The sequence below is a fragment of the Manis javanica genome, chromosome 4 (assembly GCF_040802235.1).
Source record: "Manis javanica isolate MJ-LG chromosome 4, MJ_LKY, whole genome shotgun sequence".
Classification (NCBI taxonomy): Eukaryota; Metazoa; Chordata; class Mammalia; order Pholidota; family Manidae; genus Manis; species Manis javanica.
In genome coordinates, this window is record NC_133159.1 from 128710286 (window position 1) to 128731789 (window position 21504).

The 21504-nt window shown below is 45.8% G+C and overlaps 1 protein-coding gene and 3 non-coding genes across 8 annotated transcripts; all 4 read left to right on the forward strand.

Annotated features, from left to right (window-relative positions):
- Positions 1 to 12: 12 nt before the first annotated feature.
- Positions 13 to 18032, forward strand: CTC1 (CST telomere replication complex component 1). 5 transcript variants are annotated; one of them, XM_017680403.3, is made up of 23 exons: positions 13 to 116; positions 2451 to 2614; positions 6081 to 6318; positions 6466 to 6677; positions 7007 to 7163; positions 10112 to 10393; positions 10494 to 10622; positions 11188 to 11420; positions 11532 to 11709; positions 11808 to 12008; positions 12506 to 12632; positions 13247 to 13361; positions 13496 to 13820; positions 13909 to 13998; positions 14256 to 14449; positions 15290 to 15378; positions 15474 to 15645; positions 15935 to 16012; positions 16453 to 16597; positions 16689 to 16753; positions 16993 to 17158; positions 17251 to 17377; positions 17528 to 18032. In XM_017680403.3, exons 1-23 carry the CDS (start codon positions 84 to 86, stop codon positions 17665 to 17667), a joined length of 3660 nt encoding a protein of 1219 aa, XP_017535892.2. In that variant the 5' UTR covers positions 13 to 83; the 3' UTR covers positions 17668 to 18032. The 5 variants fall into 5 exon arrangements, with proteins under 5 accessions (XP_017535892.2, XP_073090945.1, XP_073090946.1 ...); XM_073234844.1 differs by having other exon boundaries at positions 14346 to 14449; XM_073234845.1 differs by lacking the exon at positions 17251 to 17377.
- A 1014-nt stretch (positions 18033 to 19046) lies between these two features.
- Positions 19047 to 19120, forward strand: TRNAI-AAU (transfer RNA isoleucine (anticodon AAU)). Its single transcript has one exon. It is a non-coding gene; the product is annotated as a tRNA-Ile (tRNA).
- Positions 19121 to 19536: 416 nt separating this feature from the next.
- Positions 19537 to 19618, forward strand: TRNAS-AGA (transfer RNA serine (anticodon AGA)). The gene has a single exon. It is a non-coding gene; the product is annotated as a tRNA-Ser (tRNA).
- Positions 19619 to 19804: 186 nt separating this feature from the next.
- TRNAT-AGU (transfer RNA threonine (anticodon AGU)) lies at positions 19805 to 19878 on the forward strand. Its single transcript has one exon. It is a non-coding gene; the product is annotated as a tRNA-Thr (tRNA).
- Positions 19879 to 21504: the final 1626 nt, after the last annotated feature.

Here is a 21504-nt window from a genome sequence, read left to right on the forward strand (position 1 = left end):
ATGACGTCACCCGAGTTGCTCCCGTGAGCACTCGCGCCGGCGGCCGTTCACAGACCTCCCAGGGGCGGGGCTTCGGGCGCGTAATGGCAGCTTCCCAGGGTCACGCTCCTTCCTCCGTGAGTGCCTTTCTCCGTCCCTCCTCTATTTTTTTTCCTGTCTTTCTCGGATTTTTTTTCTTCCCCTGTTCCCTCCACCTTGCTTCTTGTCTCCCTGACTTCTCTGGCCGCATCCGGGCGAGGGAGTCTGTGAGACTGTTCATCTTACCACTCTGACTGGTTCTGCGAATGTATTTATTCCTTCAGTCCCGCTCCCCCTCTGTGAGCCTTACACCGCCTCTGTCCACCACCCTCTAGGCTTCAAGCCCATTGGGAAGCCAGGAGCGGACTAGTGAAGTGTGGGGCTTGTGGGTTCCTGGGGGAGACCCCTGACTCAGCTGTAGCGGAAAGGGATAATAACTCTTAATAATCAAGAAAAGCTTTTGAGAACCGAAGTGCGTGCAGGAGTTCGCAATACAGAAAAAGCACTAACCGAGGTTTCAAGGCGGAGGCAAAAACATGTTCAAAGGCAAGAGACAGAGCAAGTATCTTTGAAAAACTCGAGAAATTCAGTTGAGTGGTTGTAGAGGACGGAGTTATTGAAGGGTTTTAAGCAGTTTTCGTTTCCTGATGTAGCAGTGTTGAGAGTACCAGTTAGAAGGCTGTGGTAATGCATGAGAGGTGATGGTGACTCTAACCGTGGCAGCGGTATTGAGGTTGCAGAGGTGAAGACAGAGTAAGAAAATATTAAAGAGATAGAATCCGAAGGACTTGGGTCTTGTGCAGGGAGAGGAAGGAGTTAAGGATCCAGTTTCAGGGTAGAACTATTTGGTTGAGGATGCTATTTTCTGTTAGTGAACATTGGAGTGGATTTTGTGAACAGTTCGTGTTGGACATGTGTGGTACGTGTAGGTTGGCCACGTGGAAAATCTGGTCGGCAGATAGTATAACTAGAGCTGAAGAGAGAGATCTCAGCTAAAGTAGAGGTTTAGGAATATCAGCATCTATTATGAATGACTAGTAAAAACATCCAATGGATGTCATTGAGGGGAAAGTTACAGTGTTCTCAAATTTCAGCCTATATCAATATTAATCTGGGGAGCTGATTTAAAATGCAGACTCCTGTGTCCCCTACTCCCCTCAGGATTCTGATTCAGTAGATGAAATCCAGGAATTTGAATTTTTAATAAAATGTAGGTGATTCTGAGGTAGTGGTACCCACTTTGGGAAATGGTAGTATTCAATGTGCCAAGCAGTGGACAGGCCCTCAGAAGAACAGGAGCTAAAAAAGGAGACTGTGAGAGGAAGACAAAAAATATGAGAGTCTAGGCTTTATGTTGGTGGAACAGTTCTAAATAATGACCTGGCCATTTTTACAAACCTGACCCTGAAAGAGAAGGTGGAGTGAAGGTCAGAGTCACTAGTAGGGCTGTCCACAAGGATACGAAAGTCATCCAGTGTTCTTTAAAACTGCTTCAGATTAACTGAATGTAGAGGATTGATAAAAAATCTAACAGAGGAGTATTGGAGGAACAGGGATAGAGTGCTGTAATGGTTTACAGTTATCACTGGGGTTCAAGAATAAAGATCCTACCCCTAATTACTGTTCAACTCTGTCAGAATTTTGAAATAAAGCCACCTAGCATTGGACTTAGGCCAAGGTGGCCCCTTCCCTAGAGTGCTCTCTATATACAGGCAAGTATGTATCCAGAATCTGGCAAGTGTACAAAGATGGCTCATGTCCTCCTTAGGAAGCCCACATATTAGCTGGGGAAAAAAAAAGAACAGGAAACAAATCTAAGGGTTATATCTTACATATATTTAGCTTACGAGAACTTGAATGTATATATGTGACTGAAAAAAAGGAAATGACTAAAAATCATACTGTGTGTCCTTTTCATGCACTGTCCATTATTAGGCTCATTTACATTTACATATTACTGTACAGTACTATGTCCTATTCTTTATGAATAATTTAAAGGATTTTTTTCAAAGGTGATTTAGACCATTCTTATTTTTCGACTTGCTGACCCAGACCCCACTATACCTAATGATAATTGCTCTTAATAGAAGGATGTCAGAGTGCTATGGGAGCTCCAAGAAGGGAGCAGCATTCTGCCTGGGATGGTTAGAGAAGGGGTCACAGAGGAGTATATATTCCAGTTGAGTGCTTTAAGGATTGGTAACAGGTTTGTTAGAGAAAGAGGTAAGACCAAAGCTGGATGGCCAGCTGTCAGGTAATTGTGTGGCTGGACTAAGACTTCTAACGTTTCTTCAAGTTCTAAACTCCTTTATTTTTCATCTTCATTTACGTGCCCTCTTGTTTTTTTCCCCCCATTCTTTTATTTTTTCCCCACAGTTCCTTGGTGGGCAGGATGGTCATGAAGGTGTTTTAACTAGATTCACTTTCCTCAGGAGCAAGCCTGGCTTGCGGCTGCCCAGGCCTTCATCCAAGAGACCTTATGTCCAGGAGGCAAGGAGCCTAACGTCCAGTTGACTCAGCTGGTAATTGACTGCGTAAAAACTATCTGGTTGTCCCAGGGAAGGAACCAGGGTTTTACACTGCCCCTCAGCTACAGGTAAGTAGAGGTGGGATTCAGGGGAAGATTAAATTTGGGAATAATAACTGTAGTTGAAAAAGGGAAATAAGAAGAGTGAGGAGAAACTTACTAAGAGGAGGAAAAGGTGGTCTAAACACAGCTCCCTTCTGCTAGACTTCATTCTCCATCAAGCTGCTTTCCTTTTCTGTAGTTCTCTTAAATTGGCACAAGTCAAGGTTAGAGACAAGGAAAGGAAGAGAGAGGAAGAGGGAAACCAGAAGGAAAATTTAGAAAAAGAACTCTTAAAAGTAGGGAGAGGCTGATACTGTTTCATTTTGTGTGTTAGGAAACTGAGGTACAAAGAGAGAGCTATGACTTCACCCAAGTGCAGATAGTTGTGTTTTAAGACCTGAGTCGAAAGTCTTCTGAAGGTGTATTTGTTTTTTCAGATTTACACTACCATTTCCCAAAGGTTTCTAGGCAATGTTAATAAAGTGCCAGAAGAAGAGGGTTCCATGACCAAATAAATTTGAGACGTTGAATACGGTAACCTCTCTAGGAGAGTCACGAGGCTCATTAATATATCAAAGGCTCTGAAAACTCCTGTGGGGAAAAAAACCTGCTTACCTCCCTTTAGAAGTAACCACTGTCTTGAATCTGGAGTATATTATTCCTAATTATATTTTTATTACACATGCATCTATCTCCAAGCAATATCTAGTAGAATTTTGAATACTTTTTGACTTTATATAAATGGTACCTGCCTTATATATCCTCTTCAGTTTGCTTTTTGTTCTTAATGTGCTTCTGAGATTTATTTATATTAATAGCTCTAGTTCATTTATTCTAACTGCCCTGTGGTATACTATTATGTGAATATACATATCATCCTTTTTTAATCTTCTAAAAAGGAAAAAAAGCAGAAGTCTGTTACCTTTCTTTAATTTGTCACTTCCCAAATTTGTTTGAGCACAGGATACTATTTCCCTGATACTGTCTAAACCTGCTTATGGCATTTTGGAAACACTCAGCCTGGCAATCTATCTCATAGTCAATAAAAGCAAGGGAATTTTGGTGAGAAGACAGCTTACTCTCTGTTATCCCAAACAATTTCACAATTCTATGTGAATTTTCTCGCCCATGGACTTTGCTTTAAACCGATGGTAACTAAAAATGCTGACCCACCAGAATGTAAATCAGTGTTCCACTTCCTTCATTGAGGAAGTCTTGCCTGCAAAAAAGAGTCAGCTGAACTTGGTAGTGTGCTTATTGACATTGTGTATATCCAGGTGTTTATTGCTCAACTTTTAAAACCTTAACATTTTGCCATATTTGCTTCAGTTCTTTTTTATAAGAAGTAAAACATTAGAGATTTAGTGAGGCCCCCAGTGTTCTATCGTCGTCCAGTTCTCCCTGACCCCTTCTCCAAAAGTATCTGCTCGCTTGAAGAGGAGTACAGGCTCATTGGGTGTGCACAAATCAGCCTCACTAGCCACTTTCATTTTATTCTCCAGTGGAGTTATACCAGTTGACACCCATGGTAACATATATCTATTTCCTGTGCCTTTTCCAAATCTGGTGTTTTATCTTGTTAATAAATTTTTTTTTGTCTATTTGATAGGTACTAAATGATACTTTATTTTTATTTCAAAGCAATTTGTAAGGGCTTTTTTTCTTTTCCTCCATTGGATTCTGTTTTTTCTTTCTTTTCTTGCAATTCATGTCCATGTCCATAACTCAAAAGATTAAATGCATTGTTTGTTTAAACAGAATGAGATTTGAGATCTCATTTGAAAACTCTCCTGCTTGCATGGGAAAAGTCCTGGGACAGGAAAGCTACCTACTGATTAGTCATAGTCAAAAGAGTTGTGATTTCCATAAAGCCTGTATTCCACGGGGGTTAGAGTCTTCCACAGGTGAATTGAATATGGGCCTAATGGCCTCAGCCATCACAATCTAATTAAAGAAAGATCCAAATATCTCAAAATTCTGGCATTGCTAGAATAATAAGAAAGTGATAAGGCAGCAATTTTTAGAAAAGTTAGAACATTTTTAAAGTTTCTTTTTATTCTTCAAGATAAATGCAAACTAGAAAGCACAATATGTAGATGTGAGGAGTCCATAAAGAACGGTGGATGAGGTAAAATAGAAATTATTTGACAGATATAACTATTTTAGTCATTTTTCCACTGCCCTTCATTGGGTGCCTGCTGTGTGCCGGACACTGTGCTAGGCCTTGAAAATTGGAGAGCAGTGACAAATGAATAGGGTTTGAGGTTATCACCTTCAGTGTCCTGACCTAGACTCTGAAGCATCTGGGAAAGGTGACCTCTATCCTTAATCGTTTTCTGTCTAGAAGTTGTCTAGAGTCAAGAAATAGCTCTTTCTGGTTGCTTTTCCTGGGTCTTTGGAGAAGTAGGGAGACACAAAGAACATGGATTCTTGAGTGAGATACACGTGGCTTTGCCACCTTTGCCATTGTGCACCGAACCTCTTGAAGTTTCCTCATTGGTGGTGTTTACAGGGGGTTTTGGTGAAGATTCTATACATTACTGAGTGTGAACACATCCAATATGGTATGTGCGCAGCAGGGGCTCAGGACTTTAGTTTCTATCTTTGCCTTTTTTCTTCTCTAAAGCCATTTGGGAAAGAATGAAGCAGATGTTGAAGGGGAGTGGGCCATCTAGAACAGCATTCCCAACCTTTAGCACTCACACATAGTGATATTCCTGACTGCAACAACTAAGTTGTGATGTTTTGTAACCTTATCCTGTTTCTTTTCCGCTCAAAAAATCATGGCAATACAAGTGTGTGCAATAATGGTATTGAAAAGATGTGAATCCATCACAGCTTTGATAATTTAACTATGGTTTATCACTGTGATACACCTCATAATTGATAGCGACTAAACATTGCAACACTTTTCTTGAGGATGGCTGATCTCAGTCATCTCTTGAGAATTGGGAACTCTTGGTATCAGTTCTCATCAGCCTGAGCTTCCCAGCCAGTCTCTAGTACTGTGATATTCTAGACTAGGAAGGAAATCTGGCTGAGGCCATTAAGGTTAAGACAGATGCCCAAGTGGCCCCTTTGGAGTTCTCTGTGGAGCTAAGAGCTGAGATGCTGTCAAGGGAGCTGTATATGATATCTGTAAATGTTCTCCCACACTTGTCTCTGCAGGCTGCTCTTACCTGCCTACTTCATTTCTCTGTGTCCTCTCTGTGGTACTGTATTGTTCAAGGTACTATTCATCACAGACTTTGATCCTACTTTCCCTACGTACACTACCTGGTCTTTGGAACCAGACCCCTTCCTCATTTTCTTAGGCTCTTTCCCTAAAGTAAAAGCTACCCTAGAGCTCCTTATCTTCAATCAGTCAGACTCCTCTCTTAGTTTCTGAACCCCATTGACTATTCTTTGGGCTCTTGGGGGTTTGTCAGGGTTGAGGGTAACTTCCTAGGCTTGGACTCGGTTTTGCAGGACCTCTGCTCCCTTCACTTTGCAGCTTTGTCTCAGTAGAGGACCTCAGAACTCACCAGCACCTCCCATGCTGCAGTCACCTGTCCTGGAGCAGTAATGAGTACCAGGTTTGGGCCCAAGAGGCTGGACCAAGTGGGACTCCCCTGCCCCGGGAACGCCTGTTACTTTTAGGGACATTAACAGACCTATCAGGGGACTTGGAACAAGAATGCAGTAATGGAGACCTCTATGTGAGAGATAACACTGGTATGCTGGGCTGTGAGGTGAGTAGGAAGGGGGAGTCAGATGCCTCAGATCCCAATAAGAATAGTCTCGGGAGTGAGGCATTTAAGTCTCTGAGGGAACAAAGGTGGAGGGGGCTCGATGGGATGGTAGGGTCCTGGTTAACCCTTGTTCTTGGTCTTTTCTAGCTCATAGATCTGGACCTTTCTTGGTTGGGCAATCTCTTTCTGTTCCCCAGTTGGAGTTACCTCCCTCCTGCCAGATGGAATTCCTCAGGGAAAGGGCACTTGGAGCTCTGGGGTGTCCCCGTGCCAGTGTTTCCCTTGACCATCAGTCCTGGCTCTCTCGCCCCTATCCCTGTTCTCTATTCAGAGACTGCTTCCCACCTGCTGAGGCACAGGTGATTTCTCCCTCTCTTGTGGAGGAGGGAGCACTGTGAAACTGGAAGGAGGATGGTGGGTCAGTGAAAGGAGAGAGAGAAGTATTCAGAGTCACATAGATGGAATGTTCCAAATCAAGGGAATGATGGGGTCTCTCTGAATGGTAAGAGTAGGAGTTTTCAAGAGAGGTGCCTTGAAAACACTAAGAGTTTGAAGGAGATTTTTAGAGCAATAGCTTTGGGCTATGGGAATTTTAAATCACTACTAGATTATAGTAGAAGGGAAGGCATTTGTAGGGAAAAAGAAAAATAATACTGATTTTTCCACTTCCTCTTTCTTCCTTCTTTAGAAGCAAGCTCAGAGGTGTGCAGCCAAACCTGGCTGGGAAGCTGGTGCAGTTGAGTGCTCTGGTGAAGAGTCCAAACAGAACTTACTTTGTCCTGTCTCTTGGTGGATTATCCCCAGCTAGCAGCCAAGCTGGCAACCATGTGTCCGTTGTTGTGCAGGTGAGGCTTGGGGTCAACTTAGGGGCAAGGAGGTAGGGAAGAGGTGTTAAAACTCTTAATAGGAAAGATAACATCAGAGGAAGAAGCATGTAGGAAAGGAGGACAACTCAGAAGAGTGTTTGGGAGCAGTGCCAGGTAACATTCCTATGTACAGGAAGTAGGAAATAAACTTTCCTTCTATGCAGTGGGAGTAGGCAAATTTTTTATTGTGTGTGACATTCTGAAATCTGCTGGAATCTCTTGTTTTTCCTCTGCATTAGAAGGATAACCAAGAAAAGTATTCACCTTAGCACCATTAAAACATTAAGTACATATACTTTTTCTCTATTTGCTAGTATAATTTTAAAATCATTAATTTTTACACTATTATTTTATGACATGTGAATAATGTTTCAAAAGCATTCAAAACAAAGGTTAAAAAGGCTGTCTATCAAAAAAGGAAACTGAAATTTATGAGCCCTTTAAGAATTCTCACCTGTATATGTCATGAGCTTGAATAAGTGATTAGAGTGTAAAGGAACTAAAAATGCATAGCAGCTTGCCCAAATTTGTGGTCTTATTTTCTCTCCTGGATTGGAGAAGGACTTGTATATTTTCTTGAAATTAGAATATTTTAAGTCTTCTAGAGACAATTAGAATATTTTGTGCAGCATAGGGTAGGTTCATTTATCTATGGCTTGTCAAGGGAGAAATTTCTGAAATGCACTTGAATTTCTGTAGGGTAACTAAAGTAGGGTAAGCCCTTTGGGTAGTTTATAATCTTATAGATTCTACATGTATTGATTTATAAAACAAGCAGAAAACAATACAAAACAGTCTGTAAATCCCAAGATGTGTAGTATAGTTTTTAACTGCTATAAGCAGGGCATCTAGAGCTTGTTCTGTGGAAGGAAGCCTTATGAGGGAGTTTAGACTTGATTTGGGTCTTGAAGGATGGATAGGATTTGAATCACTAGAAGAGTGGGGAGGATATTTGGAACTGGAGAATCACTCATGACATAAAGATTCGACCTTTATTGAGTATGTGGTATCTGATCAGCACCTTGGTCAGTTCAGAGGCACAGCCCTGAATAAGATAAGGGCTCTTGTCCTCTGGAAGCTCTCAATCAGGTAAATAAATGAGTGGTTACTGGGTCATGGAAGATAGATGCACATGCAGGAGGCACTCTAAGGGTACAGAGGTGGGCTTCGGAATAGGCCTGGGATGTCAGGAGGAGTGATCTTAGTATGATTATAGGCTGCTGAAGAGGCATATTAGGGATGCAGTATTGCTCTAGATGATCCTAGTGAATCTCTTCTTTGATAGAGGAACTGAGGTTATTTCTTGAAAATGGAAGACTGGACTCTGAAAAGAGGAGTAAAGGTTCAGGGGAACTGCAGTGCTAGGTGGTTGGGGATAAGAGATTGCCGAGCAGGAATAGGGGCAGCTGAAGAGGATCAGCATCATTGTTTGGCATTGGGTGGCATGGGTCTGTCTGCCTCAGGTAGGGTTCTGCCTTAGAATAGGAGCTGAGGAAACACAGTTGTGGTGATGCTGTATCTTAGACTCAAGGGTGAAGGTTGAGTGAAAAGGGCAGGACTTGGGATAGACATCAGATCCTGACATTGAGGCAGAAATCAAAGGACCTCCATGTCTGAATGAAGGAGGAAAGGCTGCGATATTGAAGGTCCTATCGAGAGGTTAGAGGAAGTCTGATGAGTATAGGGAGAGTGGGAATGAATACACCACTATTCGTTCATTTTTTCAGTCAAGCCATTATTAACTACTTGTTTTGCATAAGCAGTAAGCTTGAGTGAGGTCTTAACAATACCTTATGACAAGTTGTGATGTTCAGGGTCAAATGGGTGGTACTCAGCTGGTTTTAGAGTAGAAATGGAGGTCTGTGAAGTTGAGCACAGGACTGAGGTGCAGGTGTCTTGAGTCCTCATGTGTTTTGAAGCCCCTCCAAATGGCAGCAGTGTCATTATGCCTGTGGAAGGAATATGCCCTAGAAGACTGTTACATTTATGAATAATCTCTTTTCCTCTTGTGCTCAAATTTCTTCAACAACCACCTTTCTCCAGCCCACATAATGACGTGCTGACATGTTTATTTTTATTTCCCTATTTTGATGTTTCTTCTTTTCCTGTAAAATAAAATTCTTCAATATGTCATTTCTGGTTTTTTCCTCATCTTGGCTCTCCCAGTGGTGCCCTCCAACTCCCAAGAACATTCCTTCTCCATCCTCGCCGGTGTGATCACTGCCTTGCTCTGTCGGAGTTCTGAACATTTCTGTGTTGTTGCCTCCTGCTTGACTCACCCTTCTCTCTCTCTCCTCCACTTTGACAAACCAGAGCTGTCCTTCAGCACCCTGGTCAAGCTCTGCTTCTTGCACTAGGCCTTCCAGATCATTCCAACCCATCCTGACCTTCTCTTTCTTTCTCTCAATCCTTGCCTAATGTGTATTATTTTTTACTCTTGATCATATATGGCTGAGAATTAATACTTGGGTTTGTTTCTGTGTTCCCCGGTGGCTTGAAATATGTCGGAAAATAGGGAAAGGTCTATTGTATTTCCCTTAACATCCATCTCAATACTGAGTACATATGTATCTTGTTCATACTGATTAAATAAATGAAAGTTGTTTGTTTGTTATGGGGTGGGATGAGGAAATACAAAAGGGGCATCATTTTCTGAACAGAGTATTTATTTTTTGAGGAAGTTTTAGGGATGGTTTGTATTGTGGGGAAGGGATTAGGAAATATTTGGCATGCCCTGTGAGAGGGGAGAGATCCCGAAAGTTAGGTTCCTTGAGATTTAATTGGCAAACAGGGAAGATGAAGAGACAAGGCAAGACTCGTGAGGAGCAGATCTTTGAGGTCAGTCATGATGGAAAGGGACTATGGCAGAGGGGCAGCATCTTGGGGAGCATCTCACATACTGTGTCGCTTGCCTCTGCACAAGCCAGATCCCTGCCCAGCTGGTGTGGCATCGAGCCCTTTGGCCTGGAAGGACCTATGTGCTGACAGCGCTGCGAGTATCCAAGATCCGTCATCACAGTCACCATGTTTGGGTGACCAGTCCCTCCTCTCGTCTGTTGCCGCTGAAGCCAGAATGTGTGCAAGAGCTTGAATTAGAGCTAGATGAACCCCTTTCAGAGGCTAACCCCATGCCTCTCATGACCAGCAACTCCCAAGACAGAAAGGAACAAAAAGGTCTTGTCCGGGACTCCAGACTCTTATCATATATGGTGAGCACAAGAGAGAGATGCTGGAGCTCAAGGAGCAGGAAATGTGGGGGTCCGAAGAGGAAGGAAATAGAGATCAGTTGGACCTTTGGCCTCTTTGCAGGGAATGGTCACTGGAGTGGTGAATCAGCCTGCTGGCCTCTATGAGCTGGATGGGCAGCTGGAACTCTGCCTCGCCTACCAGCAGTTCCGTACTCTCAGGCGGGTGGTGCGACCAGGAGTCTCTCTGGAGGTATGTGAAGGGTCAGGGCTAGTGAGAAAAAGAGGCTCTCTCGGCGACTTCTCTTACCTTTACCTTTACTGAACAGGTCTTTTTTTGCAGCAGTGTAGGAACTTTTACAGCAAAAATAGTAAAATAGTAAGTGTGTGTTGGGAGGGTGGGGACTATGTGCTTCTGTTAAGAATGATTTGGACAAGAGCTCAGATGAGGAAGGTGTAGAATCTGGGGCACTGGGAGGAGGGGTGAGGCCAGAGCATCTCCTTCATAGATTGACCTAACTGGAGAAGGAGATGTCGGGGCTAAAGCGCAGGTGCAGGACCAGGACGGGTTGCCTACTGAGTAGCTAAGCCATGCCTGCCAGGAGCTTCCTGGCCCACAGAAAGGCAGAGGGTGGCTTGTGGGAAATGAAGGCTTTCTCCAGGGAGTGGCTTGTGATGGAAAGTGAGGCAGGGAGACTGGAAAAAGACGTAAGGGAGAAATTGTGTTTCTCCTGGAACCCAGGCAGTGGGAAATTGTGGTTAACTCTGCCTGGGATCATTGAGTTTGGGGCTTTTTCACTTTTTCTGCTTTCCCCCAGCTCCAAGATGTTCACCTCCTCCAGTCAGTGGGTGGAGCGACAAGAAGGCCAGTGCTAGCCCCTTGCCTCCGAGGTGCTGTTCTGCTTCGGGGCTTCTCTCGTCAGAAGCCTGAGACTCAGGTTTCCCACCCAACCCAGGGGGCCTTCCTGTATGAGCAGCTGGTATGGGAACGTCAGTTAGGACTTCCCCTCTACCTGTGGGTTACCAAGGCCCTGGAGGAACTGGCCTGCAAGTGAGGAGGATAAGGGGCTGGGCTGGGGAGGCAGGGGCAGTAGGAAGGGAAGCAGGATCCTGGAAGAGGTATGGTTTTGGGAGGAAGTGACAGCTTCTTTCCCTGGCCAAGGCTGTGTCCCCATGTGCTGAGACACCACCAGTTCCTGCGGCATTCCTCTCCTGGGAGCCCCAGCCTGGGATTACAGCTGTTGGCTCCTACTCTGGATGTTCTGGCTCCACCATGCAGCCCTAGTCGGAATGCACACAGCGAGATCCTTGAACAGCCCCATAACTGTCCCCTCCAGAAGGTATGGTAATGGGAAAAGACGTGTGGCAGAGCTAATGTCCTGGAGGACACCTGAGACACATGGGATGTGCGATCTGATTTCTCTTCTCTCCCCTACAGTACACTCGGCTGCAGACTCCCTGCTCTTTCCCCATGCTGGCCACCCTGAAAGAGGAAGGGCAGCGCAGGGCCTGGGCCTCCTTTGACCCTCAGGCCCTTCTCCCCCTCCCAGAGGCTTCTCACCTGACCAGTTGCCAGCTCAATCAGCACCTAGCCTGGTCCTGGCTCTGTCTGCTGCCCTCTACCTTCCACCCAGCCCAGGCAAGTGGGGCTTTAGCAGTGCTCAGGGAACTTCCTCCCCCTCCATCCTCACTTCCACTACCATAGTCATTTCTTGTCATTTCTAGCATTTAACTAGACTGCTCGTTCTCTTCTTGGCCGCCTCCTACTTATTTTTTCCTGCAGCCCCTGGAAAGAGTGGGGTAAATGTAACTTGGATTACAAAACTCTCTTGTTTTAAATCTTTTGTTTCTCCTGGTACATATTAATTGAGACCCAAACTCCTTATGTCCTCTGAGATCCTGAATGGTCTCATACTTCTAACCACAATTTGCACACTTTCTCTTCTGCTATTACATGTGTGGTGCATGTGTGTTTTTTCACATCTTTCTTCCCTACTTGAATATAAGTCCATTGAGGTCAGAGACCTGTCTTTTTTATTCTCTTTGTAGCTAACATTTAACACGTGCCTGACACATAGTAGATGCACAATATTTGTTTAATAAATTCTTACTACCTCGGCCTTCATCTCCCTGCAGGTATTAATTGGAGTTCTGGTGGCTTCATCTCGTAAAGGTTGTCTGCAACTTCGGGACCAAAGTGGTTCCCTCCCCTGCCTACTCCTGGCCAAGCACTCACAACCCTTCAGTGACCCCCGGCTCATAGGTGTGGAGTTCAGAGGTGGAGAGAAGATGGTAGTGGGGTAGAGGTTCTCCAAATGGGAAGGGGACTGGGGAGCAGAGAGGGGCTTGGGAAGAAACTTCTGCTGGGTTTTTCTAGGGATGTTGAAGTGGCATATGTTGACCAAAAAGTTTTGATAGAAGTATGGGGGGCTGGTATTGGCAGGTAGAGAAAAGAATTAAGAGGTTCTCTAGCCAGAATTCCAATTCCCAACATTCATTGCTCCCACCATAGCTCCTAACGTGCATGCCAGGATGGAAACTCCCATTTCCTACATTCTTAGTTTGGAAGAATAATGGTCTTATTTGGACTTACAGAGATTTGTAGGCAGGGAAACCCATGGAAGGAAGGTTTCTTAGGTCTAGGAATGGGTGTTTTTGGGATTTGTGAGAAAGTAGAATTGAGGCCTCTAGCCTAGGAGCTGGGGGGTAGGATTGGACATGTGTATGGAATGGTTTCTCCCTTGAAGGTATCATCCTGCTAAAGCGGACATCAGTTGTGTTAGTGGAGCAGCTCTGGCAGTGAGACCTGCAGGGTGGTCTACTTCACGCTTATTCCACAGTTTTCTCTTGCCAAAATAGAAAACTTTCTTCCTCTAGGCTGCCTGGTGCGGGCAGAGAGGTTCCAGTTAGTCGTAGAGAGGGATGTCAGAAGCAACTTCCCTTCCTGGAAGGAGCTGGGCATGACAAGCTTCATCCAAAAGCAGCAGGCCAGGTTGGCTCCTTGGTGGGGGGTGGCTGTCCTTCAAATCTTGAGGGGAAGGGAAGGGTCTGGTGTAGGTGGTACTACACTGGGGCCCAACAACAATGTCTGCATCCCTAACAAACCTCTATTCTCTCCCCCAACAGAGTCTATGTCCAGTTTTTTCTGGCTGATGCCCTGATCCTGCCAGTTCCTAGACCCGTCCTTCACTCAGCTACCTCCTCAGCATCTCCGACAGAGCACCCCCTCCCAGAGGGTCCCCATGTAGGGCAGAGCCGACTATTCTTGCTGTCCCACAAGGAGGCACTGATGAAGAGGAACTTTTGTGTCCCCCCAGGAGCCAATCCAGAGGAGCCCAAGCCCACCCTCAGTTTCCACGTATCAGGGAGTTGGCTTGGGGGCACCCAGAGGAAGGAGGGGACTGGGTGGGGCCCACCTGAGCCCAAGGGAGATGAGAATAAGGATCAGAAGGTAAACTGAAATTGCAGGGTCCTAAACCTGACCTCCTGTGCCCCTAGCTCTGTCTGGGTCCCCAGCACCCTGCCCTCCCTCCTCACAGGTTCTCCTCATCTTCCTCGGCTCCTCAGTCCGCTGGTTCGAGTTCTTGCACCCAGGGCAAGTGTACCGGCTCGTGGCTCCTGGCCCCTCCGTGAGTGCCCTACTTTGTCATTCCTTTCCTTAGAAAGGGCTTTTTGGCATGGGGTCTGGAGAGGGAGTGCCCATGCCTGGTCACTCTCTAGGTCTCCATGGGAGCAGGGAGGAAGGGTGGATTTCAATCAGATAGAAGGCCTGTCTATCTAGATCACTTCCTTCACCAGACTCCACAAAGAGAACAAAATTGGGTCATAGTATTTTATGACCAGGACACACCCAGAGCTCAGACAGTCGTCTTCCCATTCCTGGCAGACTCCCCTGTTGTTTGAGGATGGTGGTTCATCCTGTATATCGCAGCGTCCTCTAGAATTGACTGGCTGCACATCCTGCCTCACTGTCCAGGATGAGTGGACCCTGGAACTTGAGAGCTCCCAAGACATCCCAGATGTGCTGGGTATCAACAGGGCACTGCCTGAGTCCTCGCTGACTGACCTACTCAGCGGCAAGTAAATGTCCACAAGCTTTTCCAACTAATTTGGTGACTCTCTCTTCCCCCACTGTGGCTGGGCTTGGTGACCAGTCCATTCTCTGCCATCATATGTATTTCTTTAATGCAATTTAGCTGCTATTGGAGTCATGTCACTGTAAGATGAAAGTTGTGTTTCATACCTGATATTTCCCCAGTATGTTATTTGAAATGATCATAAGCAAGCTTTTTTAAAATTACCAAAGATCCATAGCAATAAAAAGAAATAAAGGGAACATACAAAAATATAAGGACAAAGGCTGAAAATTATAGAGAGGGGCTTTGCTCCAGAGCATGTAGCAGCTAGCTTATGTTTACAGGAACAACTGTGTTTTCCTCAGGTAAGCTTTTTGGTGTAGCTGCACATGCAAATGAAGAAGTTGCAGAGATACTGCCTTCTGTGTGGGGAAAAAACCCTATTGGATTTTATGTGTAATTTTTATGAAACTGATCTCTATTAAAAATGAATGCTTTCAAGGATCTATAATTTGAAGAAATATAAATTTCATGAGCCCCAGCATATAAAGCTGCAAATGATGGACCAAGATTTTAGGTGTAAGTGCAAGTGGAGATTTAAGTCTGCTGATACACTTCTTGGTAAGGCCTCTGGTTACAAAGTTGTATAGGTTTTGAGTGATCTGCAACTACTGTAATTTTCCTGTAAACCTGTTACTTTTAGTGTATAATTTGACACAGTGTAAGGTTTTTCAGGACTTCATAGAGGATGTTCTAGCAGGTGCTTTCTCTCCTTTTTCTCTGACTTGCCCCATTCTCTGCTTTCTTATGCTTCCATTCTCACTATATTTCTCTCATCCTCCAGGTTCACTGATTCCTTGGTGTCTTTCTCAGCTGAGATTTTGTCACGGTCGCTCTGTGAGCCACTTCCAGCCCCTCTCTGGATGAAACCTGGTAATGACACCTCCTTTGGGGGAAGATGCGAAAAATAATGATGGGACCTCGTGGTCCTGACAGGTGGCCCTGACTTCTCCCCTTTCCTGCCGTAGGGAGCCCTGCCGTGCGAGGGTGTGTGAAGCTAACTGTAGCTCTGGACACCGCTGACAGTGAATTTCCCCCTCACTTGGACATATACATTGAAGACCCACACTTACCTCCCCAGCTAGGACTCCTTCCAGGAGCCCAGGTCTACTTCAGCCAGCTAGAGAAAAAGGTTTCCAGGTGAAGATCTATGTAGCTGGCCTTGCCTCCTCTCCGTACCGAAGTGGTTCTCTTGAATGTTTACCCCTACCTAACTATGCTGCAATGACACATTCTATCTGCTATCACATTCCATATGTTAATCTGGCATTTATGCCCTCTGCTGTCACAAGGTATTCTAGCCCAGCCTTTCCTCCATTCTTCCCTCTGCTTTGGTGTCTCTCAGAGGAAGTCATCCAAGCCTGTAATACAGTCCCAGCTCCTACCTCAAACTGACTTCCACTCCTCACTCTGCCCCCTTCCTTTGCAGATCCCACAACGTTTACTGTTGTTTCCGGTCGTCCACTTATGTGCAGGTCTTAAGTTTTCCCCCAGAGACCACAATCAGGTCAGTGCCCCAGGCCCTGATCCCTAAACTTCACAGCCTCAGGTCCACATCCCATGCATATTCCTGGCTCTGGAATTTTTCCCATAATTGCAGACTTCTCCAATCCAGTAGAACATAGTGAGTCAGAAGGATTTCCTCTGCTCCAAATAAAAAATGCCCAAAACCTATCCTTTTATTCAGAAAAATTTAGTGTTCTAGGCTCTTAAGGCCTTTCAGTCTAAAATGCAAATATCTTTGTTGACTAACATCTTGATTGTTCAAGCCTAAGAAATAATTGATGATGATGGCAATTAGGAATCCAAATGGGAGCTATGGGGCTTCCAGGAGAGCATGGAATCGCTACCATCTCCATCTCTGTGCCTGCTGAGTCTTCTAGACACACTGTGCTTTCTTGATCCCGTTGGCTGTTTCTTGACTTCTACTCCCATCTCTCTCTTTAGCGTTCCCCTGCCCCACATCTACCTGGCTGAACTTCTGCAGAGTGGCCAGGCCCCATTCCAGGCCACTGCTTCTTGCCATATTGTTTCTGTCTTCAATCTTCAGCTCCTCTGGGTGTGTGCTCACTGTACCAGCCTGTGCCCCCAGGTATGGAAGGGGACTGTCCGTGCGGAGTGTGGGGTGCCAGAGGGATGTGGTGGGGCTAAAAGGATTTTTCCAACCATTTCCTTCATCCCAGGGAAGGTGCACTCGTCAGGGCTCAACTTGCCCCACCCAGACATGTGTAAGCCAGGCCAGCATCAGGTGAGAACACAAGGTGGGCACCCATTCACCATTTACTTCCCTATTAAACAACTTTGTCTGCTATCCCTATGTTAGTGTACTCCTGGCCTGTGGGAATTGGTTGATAAATGTCCTTGAATGAGTGGAAGAAGATAAAATGAGCTACAGTTGGAAATGGTAGGGTGAGAGAGGCATGTTGGGTCCCGGTGACTGACCATCTGGGTTTGCTGTGGGAGTTTCTGCTTCCCCTGCCTCTTCAGGCTCCTGGTGGAGGATGGGACTGCCGAAGCCGTGGTGACCTGTAAGAACCAGCATGTGGCAGCAGCACTAGGGCTATGTCCTGGTGAATGGACCTCCCTGCTGGAGTGTGTCCGAGGGCCAGGGAGAGTGGCCTTGCAGTTCACAGGGCCTGGAGCCCAACTTGAGGTAAGATATGTGGGTTCAGATACCCAGATTCCTGAGGGTTTGGTAGAGGTTTTAAGAATTTGAGTTGTGATAATTTTGAGTTCACTTTCTAGTCCTCAGCCAAGATTGATGAGCCTTTGAACCACTTTCTCCGGACACTTTGTACCAGCCTCTCTGTTCTTCGCCCTATTGTACTTTCTTTTGAGCTTGAGAGGAAATCCTCCAAGATCACCCCATTAGGTAAGGGTGGATGGGGGCTTGAAGATAGATGGGTTCCCGGAGGAAGAGCAGCAAGGGATTGATAGGTTTCTGGAGGTGGGGAGGAAAACAGTGGATGGGGACTAAAAACCACATACATAAGACATGTGTTTTCCTCTTTTCCCATCGCAGAACCACCTCGGCTACAGCGATTCCAGTGTGGGGAACTCCCTCTCCTGACTCATGTGAATCCCAGGATCCGACTGTCATGCCTCTCTATCCAGGAGCTCCATCAGCTCAGCTCCCTGGGGACCTTTGCCTGTTCCTGCTAACCTGAGCTGCAACAATGGCCTGAAAGTTCTCTCTGCCCCACTGAAAACCTTGAGGCCTGGTCCCAACTACCATGGCCCTGACCTTCTCTGTGATTGCACTGGGACCCCAGATCCCAAGATTCACAGACTGCTACCCTACTGTATTTCTCCTTCATAGTCTGGTGCCAGCCTGCCTTGGGGAAATTGTCAAAACAGGCAAATCATAACGCTGTTGATATTTCCTCTCTGGTTGGGGTCAAGGAATTAGCACTGACAGGTGGCACCTGAATTATACCAGTGTGGCAGGGGCCAGAGAAATAAAAGATTGCCCCTTGTGGGGGTACATGTGACAAACCCTTTGGCCTGCAATAAATCTCGTGATGATTCTCATTTGTACTTATCTCTGGGGTCCCAGGCCTCCTGATCACCTAGCAGTAGCCCATCATTTACCATCATTTTAGCCCTGGCATGCCACCCCAAAGTTGTCTGGGAGAAGAGTTTCTGGTCCAGCAGAGGAAATGATACCAAAAGTTAGGCCCTAAAGGGAGGAAATTGGAGGAAACATCACTATGATGGTCTCATTCAGCAAGGTTGGGGTCCAGAAGAAGTCAAGTATGTGAGCCTAGAGTTGTTGGGAGGGAAAAGATGGGTAGCAGCGGGTAGGGAAGCACCAAGCATTAGGAGGGGCTTGTGAGGATGCTGAGGTCATGTAGAACTCCAGTCAAGGGGTCAGTGCTGTGGGATTCCCTTGGGCCAGGCCTAAGACAGATGTTTAATCAACATGTAGACTCCTAAGGCAGAACCCACAAAGCTAGGTGTAACACCAGGGAGAGGATATCCTGGGGCAAAATACCTCTAAAACCGAAATCAAGTCAAAGGGAGAAATTAAGTTTAAAACCCATTTATAGCTTACAAACTGTGGTCCTGGGCCATTTCTCTTTCCTGTTGGGCAGAGGCGAGCAAGACCTTCCCCTAACCTCTCAGGTTCAGGTAGGCCCTCAGTTGCCCAGGTAATTATCCATTGATATGGAGAGGAACCGTTCTCCACCCCTGAGGAACATCTGTTGATACGTAGTTGCACTAAAGCTAGGAGAGATATTCAGGAAATACTACAATTTTACTGACACTAGGGTTGCAGGAACAATTCTTTAGGAGAGCTCATGCATTTGGTGTTCTCTCATTTCTTTACTGGGAGCTGCCCCTAGATGGAACAGTAGAGCGTACTCACCAGTGTTAGAGTAGTCCAGAGGGCATTCCTTCTCGACCATAAGGGATCACTTCCCGTTTGTATTTGGAAAGTCTGGGTTGGCTAGCCCAAGCATGTTCTGTAGTTTTAAAATGGTCTTGCCTGTACTTTACTGATACATATGTAGAGATCCGAGAACGCACTTATTTATACTGGCCGGTTAGCTCAGTTGGTTAGAGCGTGGTGCTAATAACGCCAAGGTCGCGGGTTCGATCCCCGTACGGGCCATTTGCTTCTTTTTTCGGTTAACCCGTACCTGCCATTATCTGGTTTCTTCCGGGAGCAAGTCGACCTTTTATTGCAAACGACATGGATCTTACTGCTTCTCAAAATCTGAACTTCTAGCGCACAGCAAGGCTTGGAAGAGAGTTCCCTGGCCTGGGGCAGAAAACGTTCCCCGGCGGCTACTGAGTTTTCTCTGCCCCGGGAGAGCGTCCTTGTGGTCAGTGGGAGAATGGGAAAGATCCGGGACGAGGATTACCGAGAGGCGGAGCCGGGTGCCGGGCGGTAGATTCCGATTCTGGCCTGTTTCTGTGTTCCGGTTGGCTGGTCGACTCTCCCTAAGACCATAGGTTTGTAAAAGTACTGTTTGCGGAGTACCACGACCTAAAAAGGCGAGGGACTAAAAGAGCAGTCACGACGGTGTAGTCGTGGCCGAGTGGTTAAGGCGATGGACTAGAAATCCATTGGGGTCTCCCCGCGCAGGTTCGAGTCCTGCCGACTACGCATTATTTTAACTTTCTCAAGTATGCATTCCTGGTTACATCTGTGATTTATTCAACGTTTCGAAGAGGTTCCATAGGTGGATGTTTGACACCAAATTTGATTTCCGGAAAGTAATTTTAGGGAAACTTGGAGAAGTCGAGCTCTATGTTCTTATAGTACGATCTTGGAAAGGCGGACGGTGTATTTGGCGCCGTGGCTTAGTTGGTTAAAGCGCCTGTCTAGTAAACAGGAGATCCTGGGTTCGAATCCCAGCGGTGCCTTAGTTCGTTGGGAGGAAAACTTCTGTTACGTTTTGTCTGTGAATATATTCCTTAATGGATATTTCCATTGTTTTTAGACTTGAATTCGCATCCAGATCTCCTACCAAGATGGGCTGCCAGTCCCCTGTGACTGCTTCTGCAAAAGCTCAGCTGTGAGTTGGCATGCACCTTTCTTTTCGCAGCCGGATGCCACACCCCCGCCGGCACCCCAGACCCTGGGTAGAAGGGCCGCCCCAGCGCCGTGTTTCTGTCCCAGGACATCCCCTAGAACCTGAGTCGGTCTGCTTTGTTTGGTTTTCATAGCAGTTCTTTTGGTTTCGGTGGGGGTCTCAGAGTTATGTATGTTTGTTATTTTTTTAAATTAAAACTGGGGTGTGTGTGCATCGTTATGTGCCGTCCCTGTACCAGGCCCTTCACGTATAGTTATCTTCATTGGTCCTCCATAAGCTGGCAGTCAGGGTTAGGAGTTAGCAGAGATATGGGTGGCCTGGCACCGTCCGGTTTCCTCCAAGAGGGCGCTGAAGGTCTGGGACAGGTATGTGGACAGCATTGGAATAGAAGAGAGCGCATTCCCGTGTGGGGTCTCCAGAGAGCCGCGGTGCAGAAGGGCAGGGCGCATCTCTGCAGCACTGAAGCCAGGCTGGTGAGAGTAGAAGTAAATGATATGAGGAGGCAAGAAGCAGTATCTGTGGGAGGTTCGGAGAGCCTAAACCTCCTTGGAAGGTTGGCAGAAAGGTCTAGACGACACCATCCTTTGGCCCCGGGAACCACCGTAAAATTTCTGAGCAAAAGTGTTAGCCTTAAAGAAATTGCTGTCTTGGGGAGGTAGGTCATGAAAGTGGTGCAGCACCACTGAGGCCAGATTTGTGCCAAGTATTGGGCTGCATGCTGTACATTACCAAATGAATAAAGCACAGCCCTTTTTCTCTAAGAGCTCACAGGAAAGAACACACAACACAATGTGGTATGGACAAGGGCAAGGTGCTGTGAGGACATGAAGAGAAGTGGCATCTCCTCAGGCCTTAGAGTAGAGACTGATCAGAGGAGGCTTTCTGGAGGAGGGGAACTAAGTCTTGAGTATCAGGTGGAAACTTGGTATATGTCCTATTAAGCAACTATTTTGTAGCAGCCATTGTTCTAGGCCCTGAGAATACAGCAGGGAACAATAAACAAAACAAAGAAATTTTAATTAAATTATATAATATTCTATATAAATGCTACATAGAAGAATAACACAAGGGATCAGAGAGTAGGTTTGGTGGGGAGGAGACAGAAATTGGTTATAGAAATGTCAAAGGTTTGCACCAGGGCAGTTGTAGAGGAGACAGAGAGAACGGGGTGAATTCAAAACATGTTTAGGATAAAAATAAAAATAAAAATAAAAAGCACTCAGTAACTGATAGGATGTGGAATTGGAAGAAAGGGAGAAATTCAGGATGATGCAAGATTGTACTAGGGAAGTACTGGGGGTGGGTGCCACCACCTCAAATTCACCAAGTATATCTTTTCACTCTTTCCCACCTCTTTCAAACAATTGACTGCCCAAAGTTATACCTTAGAACTCAATCTTCCTGTGCAAAGCTTTGACTCCCGTTAAGATGCAAAATACTTGCACCAAAGTTTAAA